The sequence below is a fragment of the Mesoplodon mirus genome, assembly GCF_964341445.2.
Source record: "Mesoplodon mirus genome assembly, chromosome: 11".
Classification (NCBI taxonomy): Eukaryota; Metazoa; Chordata; class Mammalia; order Artiodactyla; family Ziphiidae; genus Mesoplodon; species Mesoplodon mirus.
This window is the reverse complement of record NC_138987.1, coordinates 48,568,355-48,595,278: the sequence shown is the minus strand read 5'-3', so window position 1 is coordinate 48,595,278 and position 26,924 is coordinate 48,568,355. Positions and strand designations below refer to the sequence as shown.

The 26,924-nt window shown below is 38.1% G+C and overlaps 1 protein-coding gene across 2 annotated transcripts in view; it reads right to left on the bottom strand.

Moving 5' to 3' along the window:
* PDZRN4 (PDZ domain containing ring finger 4) overlaps positions 1-26,924 on the bottom strand; it is a gene marked incomplete at its 5' end in the record, with an annotated part of 383,776 nt that overhangs the window by 44,145 nt on the left and 312,707 nt on the right. For both annotated transcript variants that reach the window (XM_082636895.1, XM_082636896.1), the window contains one exon: positions 25,005-25,107. In XM_082636895.1, coding sequence (XP_082493021.1) covers positions 25,005-25,107 — 103 coding nt within the window. The remainder of the gene's footprint in view (positions 1-25,004; positions 25,108-26,924) is intronic.

Sequence of the window (26,924 nt, the reverse complement as noted above, 5' to 3'; positions counted from 1 at the left end):
ATTAGGGTGCAATTTAAAATCACTGACTACCATGTGCGTGAAATTGTAAAACTAAGGACTGGGATAATTTTCTGATGTCGGGTTTTTGTGAAACTTAAAAAGCAATGAAACACTTAAGTAAGTTAGTAAATTTGGCAAATTTTTCATTAATTTGCTGTAATTTAAGTTTAATAAGAACATCTAATATTGTGCCAGGCCTTTCCTTAATCTGCTACATTCTAATAATTACCAAGTCTTCAAATTTGCTTCTGATATATATGCTTCCATCCCTGACTTTCATTTTCCACTGCTTCTACTACTACTAGTGTTGTCCCTACCCTATTCTGAAAAGAAAACTTATACTTTTCATTTTATTTTTAAAATACACACACACAAAAAAACATTCAACACATAAATAATTATGAGAGACATGCAAAGTTGGAAGTAAAGGGCCAAAAACTGAATGGGAGAAGCTACCATACATTGATGCTGGCATAGACTAGCATCTCCTTTCCTGTTGCAAAACCCCAGAATGTATAAAAAAGTATATATTGAAAAGAATCATAATCATGCTTTAAAATAAGAGGGGAAACCCTTGATGGATTCGAAACTGTGAGAAATCTCTGAAGGATGAAAAGCAGAAGGGATCACATAAAAGCCTGAAGCTCCAACAAGGGAGAATGAGAACCAATGGTTCGATTGTAAAGTAACAGTGAACTAGCAAGGCTCTGGGCTGGGAGCCTCCAGACACACAGGAGGGTGGTGGTGCACTGCATGCTAAGGATTCCTCCAGCTCCATTCTCCCTGCCAGCTTGGAACACCAAGAGCCACTGGGCAGTTTGCTTAACTCTCCCCAAAGCTCTAAGAAGTAAGATTGTAGTAGCTCCAAATTTAGAGATAGGAAACTGAATTAAGCCCAGGTGGAGCTGTTCTGGGATTAGGAGGAAAGGCAGTGTGGTATTATGGAGACAAAGGAAGAAGAGCATTTCAAGAAGATACACATGGGCAATAGCACCAAATGCAGCTGAAAGGTTAGGGAAGTAGATGGTATAACTGGATTTGGTCATTCTGTTATTATTTGTCATCCTCATATCACATTTTAATGGACTGAGAAATAAATGAGATTTTTTAAAAGTGGCAGAGAGTCAAACTCCTCTTTTAACATGTTCAAGAAAAAGAATAGAGAAGATGAAAGTCAGAGATCCAAACAGGCTTCGTTAAAGGTCTTTTTTTTTTTTTTTTTTTTTTGCTTTTACATAAAGGACTTTGGAATGTGTTTGGGTCCACTGTGACACTCAGAGCATCTCTCTTTGTGTGCAGTTCATAACTCATGTTTCAAGGGCTTGCAGACCCTATCACCCATAAGATGTGGGGTTTCTTTTCTGAAGGTTCATTTTCTCCTTCCTTCTCTTTTTATTTTTATTTTTTTATTAGAGTATAATTGCTTTACAATGATGTGTTAGTTTCTGCTGTACAATGAAGTGAATCAGCTATATGTATATATATAACCCCTCCCTCTTGGACCTCCCTCCCACCACCCCCATCCCACCCATCTAGGTCATCACAGAGCACTGAGCTGAGCTCCCTGTGCTATAGAGCAGGTTCCCGCTAGCTATCTATTTTACACATGGTAGTGTATATATGTAAATCTGAATCTCCCAATTCATCCCACTCTCCCTTCCCTACGCCATGTCCACATGTCGGTTCTCTATGCCTCTGTCTTTATTTGTGCCCTGCAAATAGGCTCATTGGTAACATTTTTCTAGATTCCACATATATGTGTTAATAAACAATATTTGTTTTTCTCTTTCTGGGTTACCTCATTCTGCATGACAGACTCTAGGTCCATCCACATCTCTACAAATGACCCAATTTCGTTCCTTTTTATGGATGAGTAATAGCCCATTGTATATATGTACCACATTTTCTTTATCCATTCATCTGTCCTTGGACATTTATGTTGTTTCCATGTCCTGGCTACTGTTAATAGTGCTATAATGAACATTGGGGTACATGTGTCCTTTTGAGTGATGGTTTTCCCAGGGTGTATACCCAGTAGTGGGATTGCTGGGTCATATGGTAGTTCAATTTTTAGTTTTTAAAGGAACCTCCATACTGTTCTCCACAGTGGCTGTATCAATTTACATTCCCACCAACAGTGCAAGAGGGTTCCCTTTTCTCCACACCCTCTCCAGCATTAATTGTTTGTAGATTTTTTGATGATGGCCATTCTGAACAGTGTGAGGTGATACCTCATTGTAGTTTTAATTTGCATTTCTCTAATAATTAGTGATGTTGAGCATCTTTTCATGTGCCTCTTGGCCATATGTATTTCTGTTTTGGAGAGATGTCTATTTAGGTCTTCTGCCCATTTATTGATTGGGTTGTTTGTTTTATTGATATTGAGCTGTTTGAGCTGTTTGTACATATTGGACATTAATCCTTTGTCCATTGCTTCGTTTGCAAATATTTCCTCCCATTCTGAGGGTTGTCTTTTTGGCTTGTTTATGGTTTCCTTTGCTGTGCAAAAGCCTTTAAGTTTCATTTGGTTCCATTTGTTTATGTTTGTTTTTATTTTCATTACTCTAGGAGGTGGGTCAAAAAAGATCTTGCTGTGGTTTACGTCTAAGAGTGTTTTTCCTATGTTTTCCTCTAAGAGTTTTATAGTGTCCAGACTTACTTTTAGGTCTTTAACCCATTTTTAGTTTATTCTTGTGTATGGTGTTAGGTAGCATTCTAAATTCATTCCTTTATATGTAGTTGTCCAGTTTTCCCAGCACCACTTATTGAAGAAGCTGTCTTTTCTCCATTGTATATTCTTGCCACCTCTGTCATAGATTAGGTGACCATAGATGCATGGGTTTATATCTGGGCTTTCTATCCTGTACCATTGATCTATATTTCTGTTTTTGTGCCAGTACCATATTGTCTTGATTACTATAGCTTTGTATTATAGTTTGTATTGTACTTTCTACTATAGTTTGTATTATAGTCAGGCGGGGAGCCTGATTCCTGCAGCTCTGTGTTTCTTTATCAAGATTGCTTTGGCTATTCAGGGTCTTTTGTGTTTCCATGTGAACTGTAAAATGTTTTGTTCTAATTCTGTGAAGAATGCCATTGGTAATTTGATCAGGATTGCACTGAATCCGTAGATTGCTTTGGGTAGTATAGTCATTTTTACAATATTGATTCTTCCAATCCAAGAACATGGTATATTTTTCATCTCCTTGTGTCATCTTTGATTTCTTTCAGCAGTGTTTTATAGTTTTCTGAGTATAGGTCTTTTGCCTCCTTAGGTAGGTTTATTCCTAGGTATTCTACTCCTTTTATTGCAATGGTAAATGGGATTGCTTCCTTACTTTCTCTTTCTGATCTTTTGTTGTTAGTGTATAGGAATGAAAGAGATTTCTGTGCATTAAATTTGTATCCTGCAACTTCCACAAGCCTCTTAGATAGCCTCATCCACCAGAAGGCAGACAGCAGAAGCAAGAAGTACAATCCTGGAGCCTGTGGAACAAAAACCACATTCACAGAAAGATAGACAAGATGAAAAGGCAGAGGGCTATGTGTCAGATGAAGGAACAAGATAAAACCCCCATAAAACAACTAAGAGATAGGCAACCCTGCAGAAAAAGAATTCAGAATAATGATAGTGAAGGTGATCCAGGAGCACGGAAAAAGAATGGAGGCAAAGATCAAGAAGATGCAAGAGGGCTTCCCTGGTGGCACAGTGGTTGAGAGTCTGCCTGCTGATGCAAGGGACATGGGATCGTGCCCCAGTCCAAGAAGATCCCACATGCCACGGAACAGGTGGGCCCGTGAGCCGTGGATGCTGAGCCTGCACATCTGGAGCCTGTGCTCTGCAATAGGAGAGGCCACAACAGTGAGAGTCCCACATACTGCAAAAAAAAAAAAAAAAAAAAAGAAGAAGATGCAAGAAATGTTCACACAAAAAGAATGGAGGCAAAGATCGAGAACATGCAAGAAATGTTCAACAAATATCTAGAAGAATTAAAGAACAAACAAACAGAGATGAACAATACAATAACTTAAATGAAAAATACATTAGAAGGAATCAATAGCAGAATAACTGAGGCAGAAGAACGGTTAAGTCACCTGGAATACAGAATGGTGGAATTCACTGCTGCGGAACGGAATAAAGAAAACAGAATGAAAAGAAATGAAGACAGCCTAAGAGACCTCTGGGACAACATTAAATGCAACAACATTCACCTTATAGGGGTCCCAAAAGGAGAAGAGAGAGAGAAAGTACTCGAGAAAATATTTGAAGAGATTATAGTCAAAAACTTCCCTAACATGGGAAAGGATATAGCAATCCAAGTCCAGGAAGTTCTGAGAGTCCCATACAGGATAAACCCAAGGAGAAACAAGCCGAGACACAGAGTAATCAAATTGGTAAAAATTAAAGACAAAGAAAATTATTGAAAGCAGCAAGGGAAAAACAACAAATAACATACAAGGGAACTCCCATAAGGTTAATAGCTGATTTCTCAGCAGAAACCCTACAAACCAGAAGGGAGTGGAATGATATACTTAAAGTGATGAAAGGGAAGAACCTACAACCAAGATTACTCTATCCAGCAAGGATATCATGCAGATTCGATGGAGAAATCAAAAGCTGTACAGACAAGCAAAAGGTAAGAGAATTCAGCACCACCAAACCAGCTCTACAACAATTGCTAAAGAAACTTCCCTAAGCCAGAAACACAAGAAAAGAAAGGACCTACAAAAACAAACCCAAGACAATTAAGAAGATGATAATAGGAACATACATATCGATAATTACCTTAAACATGAATGGATTAAATGCTCCAACCAAAAGACACAGGCTTGCTAAATGGATAGAAAAACAAGACCCATATATATGCTGTCTACAACAGACCCACTTCAGACCTAGGGACACATACAGACTGAAAGTGAGGGGATGGAAAAAGATATTCCATGCAAATGGAAATCAAAAGAAAGCTGGAGTAGCAATATTCATAACAGATAAAATAGGCTTTAAAATAAAGAATGTTAGAAGAGACAGGGAAGGACACTACATAAGGATCAAAGGATCAATCCAAGAAGAAGATATAACAATTATAAATATATATGTACCCAACATAGGAGCACCTCAATACATAAAGCAACTGCTATCAGCTATAAAAGAGGAAATCGACAGTAACACAATAATAGTGGGGGACTTTAACACCTCAGTTACACCAATGGACAGATCATCCAAAATGAAAATAAATAAGGAAACAGAAGCTTTAAATGACACAATAGACCAGATAGATTTAATTGATATTTATAGGACATTCCATGCAAAACCAGCAGATTACACTTTCTTCTCAAGTGCACACAGACATTCCCCAGGAAATATCATATCTTGGGTCACAAATCAAGCCACAGTAAATTTAAGAAAATTGAAATCATATCAAGCATCTTTTCTGACCACAACTCTATAGGATTACAAATCAATTACGGGAAAAAAATGTAAAAAACACAAACTCATGGAGGCTAAAAAATACATTACTAAATAACCAAGAGAACACTGAAGAAATCAAAGAGGAAATCAAAGAATACCTAGAGACAAATGACAATGAAAACACGACAATCCAAAACCTATGAGATGTGGCAAAAACAGGTCTAAGAGAGAATTTTATAGCTATATAAGTCTACCTCAAGAAACAAGAAAAATCTCAAACAAAAAATCTAACCTTACACCTAAAGGAACTAGAGAAAGAGGAACAACAAAACCCAAAGTTAGCAGAAGGAAAGAAATCATAAAGATCAGAGCAGAAATAAATGAAATATAAACAAAGAAAACAATAGCAAAGATCAATAAAACTAAAAGCTGGTTCTTTGAGAAGATAAAGAAAATTGATAAACTATTAGCCAGACTCAGTAAGAAAAAGAGGGAGAGGACTCAAATCAATAAAATTAGAAATGAAAAAGGAGAAGATACAACAGACACCTCAGAAATACAGAGCATCCTAAGAGACTACTACAAACAACACTATGCCAATAAAATGGACAACCTGGAAGAAGTGGACAAATTCTTAGAAAGGTGTAACCTTCCAAGACTGAACCAGGAAGCAATAGAAAATATGAACAGAGCAATCACAAGTAATGAAATTGAAACTGTGATTAAAAATCTTCCAACAACAAAAGTCCAGGACCAGATGTCTTCACAGGTGAATTCTATCAAACATTTAGAGAAGAGCTAACACCCATCCTTCTCAAACTCTTCCAAAAAATTGCAGAGGAAGGAAAACTCCCAAATTCATTCTATGAGCCCACCATCACCCTGACACCAAAACCAGAGATACTACAAAAGAAGAAAATTACAGACCAATATCACTGATGAATATACATGCAAAAATCCTCAAAAAAATACTAGCAAACAGAATCCAACAACACATTAAAAGGATCATACACCATGATCAGGTGGGATTTATCCCAGGGATGCAAGGATTCTTCAATACACACAAATCAATCAATGTGATACACCATATTAACAAATTGAAGAATAAAAACCATATGATCATCTCAATAGATGCAGAAAAAGCTTTGGACAAAATTCAACACCCATTTATGATAAAAACTCTCCAGAAAGTGGGCAGAGAGGGAACCTACTTAAACATAATAAAGGCCATATATGACAAACCCACAGCAAACATCATTCTCAATGGTGAAAAACTGAACGCATTTCCTCTAAGATCAGGAACGAGACAAGGATATCCACTCTCACCACTATTATTCAACATAGTTATGGAAGTCCTAGCCATGGCAATCAGAGAAGAAAAAGAAATAAAAGGAATACAAATTGGAAAAGAAGAAGTAAAACTGTTAGTGTTTTCAGATGATATGATACTATACATAGAGAATCCTAAAGATGTCACCAGAAAACTACTAGAGCTAATCAATGAATTTGGTAAAGTTGCAGGATACAAAATTAATGCACATAAATCTCTTGCAGTCCTATATGCTAACGATGAAAAATCTGAAAGAGAAATTAAGGAAACACTCCCATTGTATCTTTGCAAGAATTTGTCCATTTCTTCTAGGTTGTCCATTTTATTGGCATATAATTGGTGTAGTAATCTCTTATGATCCTTTGTATTTCTGAGGTGTCAGTTGTAATTTCTCCTTTTTTATTTCTAATTTTACTGATTTCTATCCTCTCCCTTTTTTTTTTTTTTTTTTTTTTTGCAGTATGCGGGCCTCTCACTGTTGTGGCCTCTCCCGTTGCAGAGCACAGGCTCTGGATGTGCAGGCTCAGTGGCCATGGTTCATGGGCCTAGCTGCTCTGTGGCATGTGGGATCTTCCCAGACCGGGGCATGAACCCGTGTCCCCTGCATCGGCAGGCAGACTCTCAACCACTGCACCACCAGGGAAGCCCTTGGTGTGTTTCTCCTAGGGTTTATCCTGTATGGGACTCTCTGCACTTCCTGGACTTGGGTGGCTATTTCTTTTCCCATGTTAGGGAAGTTTTCGACTGTAATCTCTTTGAATATTTTCTCAGACCCTCTCTTTTTCTCTTCTTCTTCTGGGACCCTTACAATTCGAGTATTGGTGTGTTTAACGTTGTCCCAGAGGTCTCTGAGACTGTCTTCATTTCTTTTCATTCTTTTTTCTTTATTCTTCCCCTCAGTAGTTATTTCCACTATTCTATCTTCCAGCTTACTTATTTGTTCTTCTTCTTCAGTTATTCTGCTTTTGATTCCTTCTAGTGCATTTTTCATTTCAGGTATTGTGTTGTTCATCTCTGTTTGTTCTTTAGTCTGTCTAGGTCTTTGTCAAACATTTCTTGTATTTTCTCAATCTGTGCCTCCATTCTGTTTCTGAGATTTTGGATCATCTTTAGTATCATTATTCTGAATTCTTTTTCAGGTAGGTTGCCTATTTCCTCTTCATTTATTTGGTTTTGTAGGTTTTTACCTTGCTCCTTCATCTGTATTTTTTTGTTGTCTCATTTATTTCATTGAGTGGGACTGTGTCCCTGTCTTACTGGTTGTTTGGCCTTAGGCTTCCAGCACTGGAGTTGGCAGGCAGTTGGGTACAGCTGAGTCTTGGTGCCAAGATGAGGACCTCCAGGAGACCGCACTCCAATTTATATTCCCTGGGGGCTGAGGTTCTCTGTCAGTCCAGTGGTGGTTCAGATTCGGTTCTCCCACCACAGGAGCTCAGGCCTGACCCCTGGCCTGTGAATCAAGATCCCGCAAGCCATGCAGTGTGGCCAAAAAAAAAAAAAAAAAATTGGAGCAGAACAATAACAAAGAATAAAAAACAAAATAAGATTAGAAACTAGCATATATATTAGGAAAAAATAAATATATAAGTGAAACAACTACTGGAAGGTAAGACGGAACTGCAGTAGCAAAAAAAAAAAAAAAAAAAGGCCAGAAAAGGCTTTGGCTGTGAGGGGTGGATCTTAGGCTGGGGGGCTTAGTTGGGGGCTGGGTTTAGGTGGGGGGTGGGGTCTAGACTCAGGACTTACGTGGCAGGAAAAGGCACTGGGGTGTGGGGGGCGGGGCTTAAGCTGAGAGAGGCAGGAGGGGGCCTCGAAGTGCCTTTGGCATCGGAGTGTGGAGGATCAGGCCTGGGACCTCAGCAGGCTCACTGGGGCCCAACTGGGTGGGGAAAACACTAGCCATGTTCCTCCCCCATCCTGTAATCCCCTAGGATTCCTCCCCATTCGCCTCTACTCTTCTTCCCCTCCTCCCCACCTTGCCCCCAGGACCCACACTGCCAGAGGGGGCCAAGGAGTGCAGAAGACTAGGCCTGGGACACCAGCAGGCTCCCTGGGGCCTGAGTGGGTGTGCAAAACACTAGCCCCATTCCCCTCCAATCTTGTGAACCCCCGAGGGTCTTTCCCTATCCCTGTTGACCCCCTTGTGGTGAGTGGGACTCTCCAGCCATGGGAATCCCTCCCTTCCCCCAGCCACCCCTCAGGGGTGCTGGTCGCATCCCGCCTCCACTTCTCCTCCCCCCTCGCTCCCCCCACATCCTACCCAGTCACTCGGGGATTCCTCCCCTCCCCTTGGGTGTCGAGGTCCCTCACAGCATCTGGTAGGTGCCCTAGTTGTGAGGAGACATCAACTCTCTCTCCTTCCTTCTTAACTATTCGTCCTTCAAGGTGATGAAATTGAGACTTACAATGGTTAAATGATGGAAAATACATAAAAATATGCACACTCAAAATATAAATATGAATATATATCCCAGTCCCTGTACTATAGGTTCTCATATATTATGTCATTTAATCTTAAGAAATACTTATTGTTAATATTCTTTTCTTCACACAGATGAGGAACCTTAGGCAGCAAGAGGTCACACAAGCACTAAGCAGTGGAGTTTGACTTGAGCCTACTTCAGGCTGATTCCTAATATATCTAAATATAATTTTTCCTCCAATCAGAGTGATATAATTAGGCTTTCATTTGTGAGTAATACAATTTTTAAGGTTTTTCTTCCAAATTAATGGATAGGCTATTTATAAGGGACAAAACGAGGACCTAATGAAGGTAATTTATTTTATACAGTTAGAATATAAACAAAATAATTTGGGTGTCAGAAAATCTTCTAGAATCTTTTTCAGGTGATTGATCTGATATCTATAAGACATTGATCATCTTCATTACTATATTACAGAAGTCTATACTTTGTTATATGGCTACTATAGTTACGCATGTGTTCAAGACCTATAAGAAAAGGGACCAGAAATGACACTAAAAATAACTTCCCCACACCTGAGAGAAGTCCCTGAGAGAATATCTGGCTTCCTCTTCTTTTGACAGACATAAAGAATACAACCTGCATATGGAATGGCGAATCTGGTTTTGAGTTGGGATAATGTTAATGCATTTCCTCCTCTGAGAATCAGAGAGTAAAACTAACTGAATATTCACATGTGCTGCCACCTCTGTGAATTACTATGAGTCCTATAGTTTACCTATCCTACATCAGGTTTTATTGCATTACTAAAAACTGTTTAAGGTGAATAAAAGCATATCATTGGAAATTTTTGGACCTTTAAGTTAACACAGAAGAAAGTCAGTAATGGGACTCGATGATCATCTGGGATATCTGAAGGAGAGAAAAAAGGTTTGAGTCCCTTTCACTTTCATTTAGGAGGAAGAGATTATATTAGTTTCTGTGCCTATCAGACAGGAAGTGATTAAATCATTCTTAACTACAAACAGTAGTGTCTTCACTTAGGGAAATCACAGTTTTCTTATGAATTTCCCAACTAAATTCTCTCATGTTCTTTTTTTTTTTTAAAAAGAACTTAAAGAACTTTAAAACATTAAAAGAATTTAAAACTTTTGCTTAAGGGAATTCACAACTGCCTTTATTTGGCAGGTACTCACGTATAAGTGAACGGAAGAAAAAATTCTTTAAGAATTATGAACTCCCTGGCTGCAAAAAGTCTCAATAGCTGTTTGCAGATTCTCTAGTTACTCATAAACATCCCCTCAAAACACAGTATCCTTCCAAAAGTTATTTAGGACTTTTAGACCTCTCTCAGAAGATAAATTACAAGTGATCACTTTTTAGGATGTGTGAGTTTGGGTTTATTTATAAAAGAAAAGTGAATTATTGAGTATGTGTTCTTTTCTAGAGTGTATAATTTTCAAGAGTATAATATATGCCAAAGGGGAGTATGAATAAGGAAACAAAATAATGAATATCTATTACTTTTGTTATAATAAATGTTTTGCTATTTTTTTTTAAGAAAAAGAGGAAATTTTTGTCCAGCATCTTCTAATAAGTAACTGTGCTAGGTGAATCTTTAACCTTCATGGGCTTTAGTTTTCTCTGTTAAGTAAATCAGATGTGCTTCTACCGCCTTCCTATGGTTCAAATTCCACCATGTCAAAGATGCTCCATATAAGTGGAAACCGAAAGAGACCAAGAAGAGCTATGTTTAGATCAGACAAAATAGACTGTAAGTCAAAAGCCATTAAAATAGACAAAGCAGCTCATTATATAATGATAATGGGGTCAATTTGTCAAGAGGATATAACAATTGTAAAAATATACATATATAGCATCAGAGCAACTACATTTATTAAGCAAATACTAAAAGACCTGAAAGGAAAAATAGAGAACAATACAATAATAATAGAGGGGTCAATACCCCACTTTCAACAATGGACAGATCATCAACAAGAAATCAATAAGGAAACATTGAAAATCAGTAAGGATATGTTGAAAATCAATAAAGCAACATTGAACTTGAAATACAATTGACCTTTGAACAACACAGTTTTGAACTACAGGGGCCCACTTACATGTGTATTTTTTTAAAAAATTAATGTGTATTACAATACTACACAATCTATGGCTGGTTGAATCTGTGGATGTGGAACCATGGATATGGAGGGCTGATTGTACAGTTACACACTTTTATATATATTTGACTGCATGGGGGCAGTTGGTGTACCTACCCCACTTCCCACTGTTGAAGGGGGAACTGTATACTTTAGACCAAATGAACCTAATGCACATATATAGAACATTCAATCCAGCAGCTGCAGCAGAATACACTTTCATCTCAAGCACATACAGAACATTGTCCAGAGTAGAACATATGTCAGATCACAAACCAAGTTTGGCAAATTCAGAAGACTGATACCATACCAAGTATCTTTTCTGACCACAATTGTATAAATGTAGAAATCAATAATAGGAGGAAAGCTGGAAAATATACAGATATATGGAAATTAAAGAACGTACTGCTGAACAACCAATAATGAAAAAATAAAAGAGGAAATCAAAAAATTTCTTGAAACAAATGAAAATGGAAACACCACATGCCCAAACTTACAGGATGTAGCAAAAGCAGTCCTAAGAGGAAAGTTAGTGATAAATGCTGACACTAAGGGGGAAAAAAAAAAACCTAAAAAAAAAAAAAAACCCACCTAATTTTACACTAGAAAAAGAAGAGCAAACTAAGCCTGAAGTTAGCAGAAGGAAGCACATAACAAAGATCAGAACAGAAATAAATAAAATAGAGTCCAGGAAAACAAGAAATTATCGGTGAAAGTAGGAGGTGATTTTTTTAGAAGATAAAAAATGGACAAACTTTTAGCTAGACTAAGAATAAAAAGAAGGAAAAGTCAAATAAATAAAATCAGAAATGAAAGACAACACATTATAATTGAGATCACAGAAATACAAAGGATCATAAGACTACTATGAACAATTACACTCAACAAATTGGATAACCTTGAAAATACAGATAAGCTCCTGGAAACATGCAATCTACCAAGACTTAATCACGAAAATATAGAAAATGTGAACAAACCAATAATAAGTAGGAGATTGAATCAGTAATCAAAAACTTCCCAACAAAGAAAAGCCCAGGACCAGATGGTTCTTCTGGTGAATTCTACCAAACAGTTGAAGAAGAATTAATGTCAATACTTCTCAGAATCTTCCAAAAAATTGAAGAGGAAAGAACACTTCCAAACTCATTTTATAAGGCCAGCATTACCCTAAAACCAAAATCAGATAAAGTCACTACAAAATAAGAAAACTACAAGCCAATATCCCTGATGAATGTAGGCACAAGAATTCTTAACAAAATACTAGCAAACCAAATTCAACAGCACATTAAAAGAATCATACACCATGATCAAGTGGAATTTATCCCTCAGATGCAAGAGTGGTTCAGCATACTCAAATCAATAACTGTATACACCATATTAATAGAAATAAAGATAAAAATCATATGATCATCTCAATAGTTGCAGAAAAAGCATTAGACAAAATTCAACAACCTTTCATGATTAAAAGCTCTCAACAAATTGGGTATAGAAGGAATGTACTTCAATATAATACAGGCCAAATATCACTAGCCTACAGCTAACATATTCAATGGTGAAGGGTTGAAAGCTTTTCCTCTAAGATCAAGAACAAGACAAGTGTGTCCTCTCTCATCACTCCTACTCAACACAGCACTGGAAATCCTAGCCCAAGTAATTAGGCAAAAAGAAGAAATAAAAAGCAGAAAGGAAAAAGTAAAGTTGTCTCTGTTTGTGGAAAATATGATCTCATATACAGAAAATCCTAAAGATCCCACTGAAAACTATTAGAATTAATTAGTGAATTCAGTGAATTTGCTGGATACAAAATCAACATAGAGTAATCAGTTCCGTTTCTCTACACTAACAATGAAATAGCTGAAAAAGAAATAAAAAAAATATCCTATTCACAATAACATCAAAAAGAGTAAAATTCTTAGGAGTAAAGTTAACTAAGGGGATGAAAGATCTGTACACTGAAAACCGTAAGACTTTCATGAAAGAAATTGAAAAAGACACAAATAGGCGGAAAAATATCTCATGTTCATGGATCAGAAGAATTAATATTATGTCCATATTATCCAAAGCCATATATAAATTTAATGCAATCACTATCAAAATTCCAATGGTATTTTTCACAGAAAAAAAAAAAAAAACTTAAAATCTGTATGGATCCAGAAAGGTCCCAAATAGCCAAATCAACCTTGAGAAAGAAGAACAAAGCTGGAGGCATCACACTTCCTGATTTCAAACCATATTACAAAGTTATAGTGATCAAAATAGTATGATGCTGCTATAAAAACAGACACATAGACCAGTGGAACAGAGTGAAGAGCCTAGAAATAAACCCAAGCATTTATGGTCAACTATTATTTGACAGGGGAGCCAAGAATAATCAATAGGAAAAAGACAGTCTCTTTGATAAGTGGTACTGGGAAAACTGGTTATTACATGCACAAGAATGAAATTGGGTCCCTATCTTATACCACTTACAAAATTAACTTCAAACAGATTGAATACTTAAATATAAGACCTGAAACTATAAAACTCTTAGAAGAAAATATGAGGACAAAGCCCCTCGACATTGGTCTTGGCAACTATTTTTTGGGTATGACACCGAAAGCACAAGCAACAAAAGCAAAAATAATTAAGTGGGACTACATCAAACTAAAAACTTTCTGCACAGAATAAGAAACAATCAACAGAATAAAGAGGCAATGCACAGAATGGGAGAAAATATTTGCAAATCACACATCACATAAAGGGTTAGTATCCAAAATATGTAAGAAACTCATACAGTTCAACAGCAAAGACAACAACAAAACCACAAATAATCTGATTAAAAATGGGGGTATGGGCTTCCCTGGTGGCGCAGTGGTTGAGAGTCTGCTGCCAATTCAGGGGACATGGGTTTGTGCCCCGGTCCGGGAAGATCCCACATGCCGTGGAGCGGCTAGACCCATAAGCCATGGCCGCTGAGCCTGCACGTCCAGAGCCTGTGCTCCGCAACAGGAGAGGCCACAACAGTGAGAGGCCTGCGTACCTCAAAAAAAAAAAAATGGGAGTAGAGGACTTGAATAGACATTTTCCTAAAGAAGAGATACAATGGCCAACAGGTACATGAAAAAGCACTCAAATTCACTAATCATCAAGAAAATGCAAATCAAACCCACAATGAAATATCAATCACTTCATACCTGTTAGAATGGCTATCATCAAAATGATAACTAACATGTTGGTGAGGATGGGAAGAAAAGGGAACGTAGTGCACTATTAGTGGGAATGTAAATTGGTGCAGCCACTATGAAAACCAGTATGGAGGCTCCTCAAAAAATTAAAAATAGAACTAACAAATGATCCAGCAATCCCGAAGGAAACAAAAACAAGATATCAAAGAGATATCAGCACCCCCATGTTCATTACACCATTATTCACAATAGCTAAGATATGGAAACTACCTAAGTGTCCATCAATCCACGAATGGAAACATAAAATGTGATATATATGTGTATATATACATATATATATATATCATATATACACATGATATGCACACACACAATGAAATATTATTCAGCCATAAAAAGAAGGAAATCTTGCCATTTGCCACAATGTAGATGGACCCTGAGGGCGTTATGTTAAGTGAAATAAGCCAGACAGAGAAAGGCTATACTGTGTTCTCACTTACATGTGGAATCTAAAAAATCCAAACTCAAAACCAGAGAGTAGAATGGTGGTTGCCAGGGGCTGGGGTTGTGGGGTATGAGGAGATGTGGGTCAAAGGTACAAACTGCCAGCGATAAGGTGAGTAAGTTCCGGGGATCTAATGCACAGCATTTTGATTATAGTTAACAGTACTGTGTTATATACTTGAAAGTTGCTAAGAGAGTAGATCTTAAATGTTCTCATCACACACATAAAAATGGTGATCATGTGAGGGGATGGATGTATGAACTAGCCTTATTGTGGTAATCATTTTGCAACATATGCATGTATAAATCATTATGTTATATATCATTAATTTATACAATGTTATATCACAGTTATATTGGGCTGGCCAAAAAGTTCATTCGGGCTTTTCCATATCTTACAGAAAAATCCAAACAAACTTTTTGGCCAACTCAATATTTCAATAAAGCTGGAAAAAATACAGATAGATTTATGATAAAGCACTTCACTGTAGCTTTTTATGATAGCCAAGAAAATCTGGAAAAATAAATACCCAACAAAAAGGTAAATTTTCAGTTATAGAAAAAAAACAATGCACATAAAGAGGGAAACACAGTAAATGTTGACTGTGGTTAACTCAGGTAATACAATTACGGATAATGATATTTAAATTTTTTAGTTTGGACTTCAAACACATAGATCAGATTTACCATAATTCTTGGCCCATCTGTATTGTACATGCAAGTTTCCCCTTTACCTATATTAAATTAGATTATTTAATACATAGTGAATACCAGTGGGCGTACCACGTAACTGAGAACTCAGGCATCACCGATAGCTTATGTCTTAAGGGAGAAAAGGTAGAACGATATGCCAATACAAAACACATCCTCTTTAAAGGTTCCAACATTTTTTTCAGAGATAATAAATTGGTGGGAAAAAAATCCAAACTAGAATTATTTTCTGTATTTTTCTAATTAAAAAACAAACACTGTATTTAAATAAAACCGTTTGTTTCTAGTGCCTACAGACTGCATCTGACATTCTGAATTGGCAAATGTGTATGAGTTAACTTGTTCTAAACACTAAAGCTAAAGCCAGGACGAGAGGGCGTGCTGCTTGCTACAGTTGGTACGACAGACCAGACTATTGTACAGTCTGTACAGACCAGAACAACGACTCACAATATATAGTCTTACGTGTGTGTGTGCTCTCTTTACAAAAACCCATAAAGTGTCAGTTGATATGTTTGAAATGTTAAAATATTTGTAAACTTTTTAAGGATTTGACTATGCATTTGTGTCACTTTGCTTGTGTATTACATGGAAGAACTAGATGCTGACAAATCATTCCATAACCAACACTAGTGGCCTCACAGAGCTCACATGTGAGGATGCTGTGATTGAAGTGGTCCCTTCAAGAAACAGAGCTAGAACTGGGACCAGACTCCTAGTTTGGATTCCTTTCACTTGATTACATTGCCTCTGAAAGGAACATTGGAATGCTTTTTTGTGATTTGCTTTATATTGGAAAAGATAGCTCTTCTTTCTTTGTCCTTATGAAAACTGTTCTTTGAAAGCAGAATAGAAGTCATTGGGAAAATATGATTTCATATGCAAATGTTCACCTTAAACCCAACCTTTCATGAACACCTTTCAGTAATGCAAGGAAATCATCTGAATGTGTATCACTGAGTATCTTCAAACAAAAACTGAATGTCAGCATTTTGATAAAATTCATATATGTAGCATAAGGAATCTTCATTTTATATCTAGATTCCTAGTCAAAGAAATGTGCCCTTGGTTACATTGTTTAATCACCAACTTGGAAGGTTCAATTTGCTTTTCATTGTTTTCTTAGGAAATAAAGTTTAGTGTTGTCATGATCAGTGAGGCAAAAGACAGATTTGCCTCATATTTGTTTTATGAAATTACATGACCAAATTAACAGGCATACTAATCTCATTTCTTTCAGTAAGAAATCTAAAAGAATTACAATAACTTTGATGACTATTTCCAAATTTGTGGCATTTTCTCTCTAGTCACTTCTTAAGAAGGCCTTTTTTTTTTTTTAAATAGAAAGTCATGACTTAGGAAAATTGTTCAATTTAGTAAACATGGGTATTCAAATTAGGAACTTCTAAGTCATCTCTGCTTGTACTATTAGGATTATATAAAATGGGATTACAAAATCTCAGACTCCATTAAGGCTCAACAGATATAAAATCTAGGACAACCATACAAGGTATTATGCAAAAGGACATTTTTGAAAATGGAAGAGGATGCTATTCATAATTAAATTTGAAAATGGGCTTCCCTGGTGGCGCAGTGGTTGAGAGTCCACCTGCCGATGCAGGGGACACGGGTTCGTGTCCCGGTCTGGGAAGATCCCACATGCCGTGGAGTGGCTAGACCCGTGAGCCATGACCGCTGAGCCTGCGCATCCAGAGCCTGTGCTCTGCAACGGGAGAGGCCACAGCAGTGAGAGGCCCGCATACCGCAAAAAAAAAAAAAAAAAAAAAAAAAAAAATTGAACTGTATTCATATATGGAGACAGTTTAGGGCAAACCAGGGCATATGATTATCTTAACACAAACTGAACCCCAGTCATTCTTTACCTACGTAAATTAGCATGTTTATTTACTAGGGTCCTCCAGCTTATAAGTTTGGGGTAAAACATGCACATCTTCTTTGTTAGAAAGGCAACCGAAAACATCCAGATTTTCTTCTTTCATGATCTGGCACAAGTGTATGTTAACTGTTTAACAACAGGGCTGTTAGCTGAATTATTATGGGGAAAAAAACGAAAGACTTTCACACTTTATTTCAAATTTCTCTTCTACATCAGCTCTCTTCTTCCTTCCCTTCATGTAACCCTTTGTATTTGTTTTCAGGACTCATAAAGTAAGAACAGTAGCAGCAATGGTCAATACTTTGTTCACTTATCAAGCAAATGCTGCTGAGTGCCCCCCATGAACTAGGGCATGTGCTAGGCTTTCCAGGTGATATAAAGATAATTAGAAGTGGTCACTTCTGTAAAAAAATAAAAACTATTTAGAAGAAAAAGATAAGTACATAAATAACTATAACCCAGGAAATCGTGACAAAAATATTTATAGAATGTAGTAGGGGAGTTCAGTGGTGGGAAAGCGATAGTGAGAAAGGTGCTTCAGGAGCAAAGAGGCCCCTAAGTAAAGGCACAGAGGAAGGAAAGCACACTGCTAGAGTTTGACCCCAAGATGCCTGGAAAAATAGGGTGATGACAGACTACAAAGGATCTTCAATGCCAGTCAGAGAATGTTAGAGTTAATTCAAGGAAAAGAGTCCTACAACATGATGGACAGGGGAGTGATCCAATGAGAAGTGCATTTGAGAAGTACTGGTCTGGCATGGGAAATGGGATGGACGGCAGACTAGGGACTGGCCCCCAGAGACCAAGACATAGCCTAGAGATAGAGGAATGTCCTAGACAAGGGAGGAAACAGTCATGATATAAAGGAGAAACATGCCACAGAAAGTCTGGACATATAAGCCCCAGTATATAACAATCTGACTGGTTTGGCCTCCATGATTAGGATTTTAATCTGATATAACTGATATGGTGAACTGAAGTGAAGATGCTGGTGTCACATTACTAGACACTTCGCTAAACCAACTCCAAACTGACAGAACAGCATCTTATCTTAAATGTTCAAAGTAATAAAAATATGTTCACACTTCATCTAGATTGGTTTTCAATTCAATACATTTCCCCAAAGAATGAAACTTATTAAGATGATTTTTTTTTAAATGGATGATTTTATTGCCCCAGCGGTAAGTGGTACAAAGTTATTTTAAATATTTTATTAATAATTCTAAAATGGGACTAATAAGGGGAAGGAAGGGATAGGTGAACTATAAAGCATCCACTGATTTTAAGAATTCTGAAGATTCTACACTATCACACTCTGCACACTATTTTCTCTTTTCCCTAATATCTACCACAGAGTATGGAAAACATATAGTCTCTTTATGAGTTATGTTGCATACCCAAACATATTCCTGCTACCACTGCTTTTCAAACTCCTTGATACATTCCTCAGAGATTGTAAGAATAAGAGCTGTCTACTTGGGGAGACTCTCACTTCTCTGTCCATTATAGTGTTTCACAGATTTGCTGAATGATCCCTTGATGAGGAACTTACAAACTGGGTATAGGAGTGGATTAGAGACATGTCAAATTCATATCAAATATGAGATTCTATGAGTTTATAAGGTATGATTAGCAGAAGTAAATTTTCATGGATACCATTAAAATGGTATCTCACTGCATATTTCTTTTTATTTCTCCCTATTTTAACCCTTTCCTTAAAAATGTTTAACTGAAACAAAAATGGCACTAGAATTTGAACCCCTGACATAAAGAACAAACACCTTTGTTCAGAATAGCCAAGATATGGAAACAACCTAAGTGTTTGTCAATAGATGAATAGATAAAGAAGATGTGGTATATATATATATATATATATATATATATATATATATATATATGTATATGTATATATATATACACACACATATATATATAATATATAATAGTCCATTGTATGTGTATGTATATACATACAATGGAATATTATTCAGCCATGAGAAAGAAGGAAATTCTGTCATTTGTGACAGCAGGGATGGACCTTGAGGGCATTATGCTAAGTTAAATAAGCTAGATAGAGAAAAAAAAATGCATGGTATCACTCACGTGGAACATAAAGAAAACAAAATAAAGTCAAACTCTTAGAAACAGAGAGTAGAAAAATGGTTTTCAGGGGCTAGAGGGGTGAGGTAAATAGGGAGACGTCAGTAAAACAGTACAAACTTTAAAAGAAAAAAAGAACAAATAACTATTAGAAAGGGAGAGGATATCTGTTATAACTGCATGGTGGTCTCAAGCTCCTTTCCAATTCCCTTGTGCAAAAGGTGGAAAGGGATTGTGCTGCTCAAAGGTTGGTCCATGCAGACAATAATGGGAATCCTCATATATTCCTGCAACAAATATTGAGCACCCACTATGAGACAGGTGATGTCAGGCAATGATGAACACACAGGTAAGGCCACTGCCCACACAGCCTAGAAAGGAGCCACACAGCTCTATATGTGCACACTAAGGAAACTTTTCTGAAAGTTGGCTCACAAATCATGAAGTTGCTCAAAAAGTTATGATTAAACTCTCACTAATGCTTATCCTCTTGTTAACTACTGTTTTGAATGAACATCTTCCTGATTCATAATTCTCTTTTCTTTAACTAAGTAAGAGAGGGATTATATACTTAAATTCTCACAAACATTCTGCACATATTCACAGGAATCCAGCTCTGGGAAATAAATTTTGCAAAATGACACTTCTCAGCATAGCACAAGGGTTTACTTACGCTTTGCATAAGAATTGCCAAGAGGAAGCTAATTAATATGCTAAATGCTCTTTCTTGATTGTAGATGCTAGCCCAAGTTTGGGTTTCAGTTAACATTATATAGAACTCTGACATGTCTTTCTCTCTTTTCTACCTTTAATCCTCTCCAAGCAAACTTCTAAATTCTCTTTCATAGCGGTGACAATGTACACACAGGGCAACTCTATGTGCACTTAACTCAGGCTATTGGATATGTTTCTTCAACTTAATCTTAGGGGGAGGAATAAAAACAACTTCAAGCAGTATTTCTAAATGATAAAAATCACCAAGCCCAGAAATGTTGCTTAAATTCCTTGCTTGTCTTGGCTAACATGATGTTTTATACTATCCAAATGTACTTATTAATTTTCTGACTCTCCTCTATCAACACTGAGTTTTGAGAGTTGATGGCAAATGGTGCAGAAAATTCAACGTCTTCCTTGCATTCCGGCAGTAGCAAACATACCTTTATTAGGAGTTGGACAAAAGAGCTCTGTCTTCTCAAAGCCTTTCCCTTTAAATTATTTCTGGTAAAGGCTGGATTTGAGATCTGCCTCTGACTTGCTAAAGGCTATCTATGATTTATTTCAACCTTTAGCTGGCTCTAGGAATAAAAAGAAAAAAATGAACAAAGTTGAAAATACAGAAAAAGGAGTGCTTAATCCTCGATATTTCAGTGGAAATAAGAGTTGGCACCCTGACTCTTATGATGGCTGCATTGTGTAAATTTTGATATTTTTATTTTTTCCCTCAAAAATGAAATTAAAATCCTTTACATTTTTAATTAGAAAACAGTGCTATCATTTTTTAAAAAGATCAAATTTCAAGCTGTGAGTCTTTTAATACAGGCTGGTCTGCTGAGACTTTTCTGAAGCACTGGGGGGAAATTTAAAACCCAGTCAAATAATTTTCTGAGGCAAAGTGGTGATAGGCCATGGTGAGATATGGGTGTCATAAAAATTTCGTAGTGGTCCCTAACACACCAGAGTCACCATAGCATTGACACATTGACTATAATATCTCCAAAGAAGAATTTGCTGTCTATCATGGCTCTGAAGGGAGCTGTTACCATCTATCAATGCAATAATCTGCATGTTAAAGAGTTCCTAAATATGTATTTACAAGATAGTCAGATCTGTTTTGGTCTATTGGGTCAATAATCCACACACTAAAGACCCTAAATATGTATTCACAAGATAGACAGATCACCTTTGGTTCACTGAGTCAATAGTAAGTAGGCCTTTAAAAAGGTGCCTAAATAGTTGCATAGTTTGTTTTTCAGCAAGTTCAGAAATTCAGTTCTGTACTCTTTTTGTCTTTTAAGAGTAGATTTATTATGCTAGTTCCAGTGGATGCCAGAAGCTGAGTTTCACTCTGGCCTATGATATTTTGTTTTCGAAAAGTCAGAAGAAAAAACCCACCCTAGCACAAACTATATTAAAGCTACGAGGCGAGGAATGGAAGTGCAGACACACAGGCAAAGCCCTCCGGGCCAGGATGAATGCTGTGCTTTCAGACTATGTCTTACCCCTGCCTCTGTCAGGGGTCAGCTTCCAGCCTCCCCCGTCTCCTCCGACTGCTTTGCTGGAGGCTCTGCTGGAGGCTCTGCTTGCCATCTTAAAGCTCATTTCAGCAGCAGAGGGATCTTACGAGGGCTGCAGAACCCGGCCCTGCTCTCCACCAGCTACTCATTCTGAGTTCACCACCTACTGCTGCCCATCGCCCTTGCCTCTGCCCCCAGAGCACACCGGCCTCTGCTGTTCCTGGAGCCCACTGGCTGTGGTCCTGCTTCCGGTCCTCTGTACTTGCCCTTCCCTCTGTCTGGAAAACTCCTCTCTCAGAATCCACATGGCTAGCTCTTTTACTCTCTTTAGGTCTTTTAAGAGAGAGGCCCTACCTGACCACCCTGTATAAGAGGGCAACACCTCATCCCAACACCATGCATTTCCTTCCTCTGTTACCCACACTGCTGTTGTCCACTAGCAGTTAATCACCATCTGATATAATACGTCTTTACTTACTTGTTTCTTGTCTATCTCTTTCTCCTAAAGGTTAAACTCCATTGGGGCAGAGACTTCATCAATCCCAAGCTTAGATAAGAACCTGGCATAATTTTTTAACTGCTCATTAAATATTTATGGTACAACTGAATGAAAGCAGATGGGAAGGAGTCCTGTCTCTACTTTTCCGATTGCGTATTGATGTGTTTTCATGTTTAGGTTGAAGAGGAATGAGTATCTCTTTCTGAGATGAAGTCCTCTGTTTGGCCATTAGACCTCTGTTTTCCATAATACTCTCTAAGTAGCACAAAACAGGTCCTTCCTGAAGGACCACTGCATTCACTGCCTTCCCACAGCTACTGGGTTATAACAGAGTTCCTGGAGGAGCTGGGGTCATCTGAGCCTGTCACAGAAACACTTGACCAGCCTGCTTCTAAGTGTAATACTGTGTAAAGGCAGCATTTCTAAATCTCCCTGTCCACAGTCAGCTCTGGTGATAGCAGTGGACTGACTAGATCTCACAGCCTCATCTGATGCAAACAAGAGGGATGGCGTGTGGCACTCTGCCACGTTAGCATCACAGACTGAGGTGTACTGGGTAGAGCCATTCTCTCCTAAGCTTGGTCAGTTATCCTCGGGGTATTCCCCAGTGCCTCCACCCCTACTATTAGCCATGCAGATATTCTCAAATGTATCCCTTCTCAAGACTGAAGCCTGTCACAGTAACTTCTTCCTTATTTAAATTTCATGGGAATATTCTTTATTTCAGTAACTCAGAAAGGTGACTTTGGCAAGAGAATCACAGCTGACAGCAAAACAATGACTATGGTGGTGTGATTAGTAGAGGTTGCAGGCTACAGAAGGCCTGTCTGAGCATCTACCACTGTCATCACACTGATTCTGGACTCTACTAGGGACTGACATTGGTCAGAAAAGAGGATGTAGTTCAGCAATAGTCATCACTATAGAATCTGTCTGTATTGTAATAGTCAAAGATATGCTAATTAATTAAAGAATTTTTACTGTGAATCTGCTTAGCCTAAGTCTTTCTCCCATGTCCTCCCCTAGCACACAGATGTATTTTTTTTTTTTTTTTTTTTTTTTTTTTGCGGTACACAGGCCTCTCACTGTTGTGGCCTCTCCCGTTGCCGGAGCACAGGGTCCAGACGCACAGGCCCAGCAGCCATGGCTCACGGGCCCAGCTGCTCCGCGGCATGTGGGATCTTCCAGGACTGAGGCACGAACCCGTGTACCCTGCATCGGCAGGTGGACTCTCAACCACTGAGCCACCAGGGAAGCCCCACAGATGTATTTCTATAAAGCTTTAAGGCACAAACGAAATAAAAAACTGAAGTGATCTAGATAAATCCATTCCCCAAACCCAAAGCAATTAATTAACTGAAAGAAAAACATCATTTAATCTTGAATTATTTGGATAAGTGACTCAACTTTGTAATTTATTTTGCATGAATGGGCAAAACTTAATGGCTATTTCAGTGTATACTAGTACTTAAGCAGATTTATAAAATAAAATTTTCAATCAAATTAATGGAGAGGAGGGGATAAGAAATTAACATGAACAGCAGCAACAAAACCATCAACTCAGATACTAGGTATCATCGCACACCCTTCCAAATTCTGGCTGGAAAGAAGTAATGATTTCTGTAATCCCCAGAAATGACTTTTGCAGGGGCAAGATTTCAAATAAACGTCTATTTGCTTTAGGTGAGCTTCACTGAATCGGCCTTATTTGATTTCAGATCCTCCTAAGGGAAGAGATTTCAGGATTTCCTGGTTGTAAAATGGAAAAGAACATTTTGCTGAACTTGTATGATACCATCGAAAGCATTAAAAGGGCAGGTAATCACAGGTTCTTTGCCTGTTTACCAGAGCTTCTTTACCTCCTCAATCTACTTTATTTCCAAATGTCAGAGTAGTCTGAAACCTTTCAAAGATTTATAGACTGCAGAAGCAGAGGAAATATTAGGATAAATTCTTTAACTTTTGTGAAAGCTTTTAAGTAATTAATAGATGGGCTTTTGGAGTTGTTTCATAACACGGTACAGATACTCTGACATGTACCGTGTGAAGGCTAAACATGGTTTAACAACAAAGGACATGAGGTCATCTCTCAATCTAGAAAGTCAGGGAAACTGCTCTTTAGAGTACTTGAGTCATTAAAAAAAAAAATTGAATTTGTGAAGGGGAATAAAAATAATATAAGATTTAGTTTATCAGTTAAAATCAAAATACTACACAATGAATGAAAATAGTAAATACAGTCTCGGTTTTAAATATAATTTCTTTTCCAAACTCTACTTGGAAATTCTCTTATATTACAAAAAGAAGAAAAAAATGTAGATGCCATAATATTATTTATACAAAGCAACAAAAATGTGAGCAAATTATTTTCAGGCTTGTATTATAAAAATGTTTTCCAATATACTTAAAGTACTAGTGCCAAATAGCTGAAACAAATATTTAAAAGCTCTTACCTTAGATATATAATAGACAATAGAGTTCTCAGAGTAATAAATTAATTTTTTCTTTGTTATGCAAAACGCCTCAGCCATAACTTCATGAAGAAATGTGAAGTGATGTGAAAATGATCTTACCTCATATTCAAAGTCCTCTGTTCTGTCTGCATCAGCAGGCAAGCTGGAAAGATACTCATTGTCCTCATAAAATTCATGCTCCATCGGATGAAGAGAATGGCAGCTATGGGGAATGTAGCAATATGATAGGAATGGATCAAAAGCGTTGTTCCCAAGATTAAAACTAATTTTAGAATTTCACTTTAGTTTTCACTGCTCGCCAATAAGACCTTTAGTGATCTAGCCTTTAAATGAACTACACCGCAGAAAGAGCAACTGCTTTTCTTTCTCCCCCTATATGAAGTCCATCAATTTGATTTTCTGAGAGAATACTAAGATAATGGCTCACAGTCGAGCTTCATTCTGTGAAGGGGCGGATGTGCGACCTCCCCCCGCCGTGGTGCTATATTGATGCTCTGGCCTCCTTCCATTCCATCGAATGGACTTGCGCCATGCGTCGGTGTGTGGCATTTGAGACTGAAGTCTACCCAAAGGTGGGTATTTTATAACAAAGTACTCCCAATTTCCTAATTACAGCCTCAAACCGGTTCTGAAGTCTGATTTTTTTTTTTTTTTGCGGTACGCGGGCCTCTCACTGTCGTGGCCTCTCCCGTTGCAGAGCACAGGCTCCGGACGCACAGGCTCAGCGGCCATGGCTCACGGGCCCAGCCGCTCCGCGGTATGTGGGATCTTCCCAGACCGGGGCACGAACCCGTGTCCCCTGCATCGGCAGGCGGACTCTCAACCACTGCGCCACCAGGGAAGCCCCTGAAATCTGATTTTAAACGCGCAGTCGACCCTCCGTGTCCTTGGGTTCTGCATCCGAGTATTCAACCAACCCCAGATCAAAACATCGAAACTTTAGTTTTATTTCCAACCTTGAGGCTATCCCAGCTACCTCGCAGGAGCCATGTGAGGGGCCCAGTGGATAGATGAATGTAAAGACAGACGTTTCCAGACGTGGTGGGCTCTGTACTGGGACAGTGGGGGGAAGAAGCGCGGTAGCACGTGATGCTGGTGGGTGTGGGGCAGGGGCCTGCTGACTGCGAGGGGCACTTCAGGAGAGAGGAGGATGAAGGCTGTGGTACCATGGTAGGAGTGATGCTCTGCCTTCTTGACGTAAATGGTGCTGTGTATGCCAACCTCCCACCACCTCTGTCTCTCTGTTAAGCAACTTAATCCTGGCATGGACAAATAAAGTTGTTATCTGTACCCCCCAAAAAAATTGAGTCTGAGGTTGGTTGAATCCTTGAATGCGGAACCCGTGGATGTGCAGGTAGGGTGGGCACTGTGGTTTTCAGATTGTAAATCGTCCGCACATTGCCCCCATTTCTTAAGACTTCCTTCCTCATTCTCCCTCATAACCCACACCTTTCCCTCTTTGATAAAGGGCATGTCCACAAATATTAAAGAACGTTCATGGTGATAACTCACTGGAAACTCCTATAAGCCACAGGTTTTCATAATCCCTTTAGAAAATTTCTCAGGACAAAGAGAACTGATGGAGTGAAGGAAATGAAGAGGACCCAAGGCATTTTATATTACTTCTATGTATCCTTTAACTTTTGGGAAATGTTTTACATAATTTATAGAAGTCCTTTCAAATTGCTATATGCCATGATAGAGACACTATAGATTATACAATATGAAAGCTAAGCACAGTTGAACAGCAAAGGGCATGAGGTCCTCTATTAGAATTTCCAAGTCAGTGAAAAGGCTTAAGTGCAATTAACCAAGCTGGTTTCAGGTGAGACCTCTAAGCCCAGCCATTTTGGACATTATGAAAAAACTGGAGTTAGTAGCATAAATTAGTCCCCTCATCACTAGCTGAAATGCCAGGGAGATTCATCCTGGTGCCCTCACACAGTCAGTGTAAATATTCTACCAGCCTCTTCTCACTATACTCTAATATTCTCTAATTTTCACACAAATAGCAAAAGC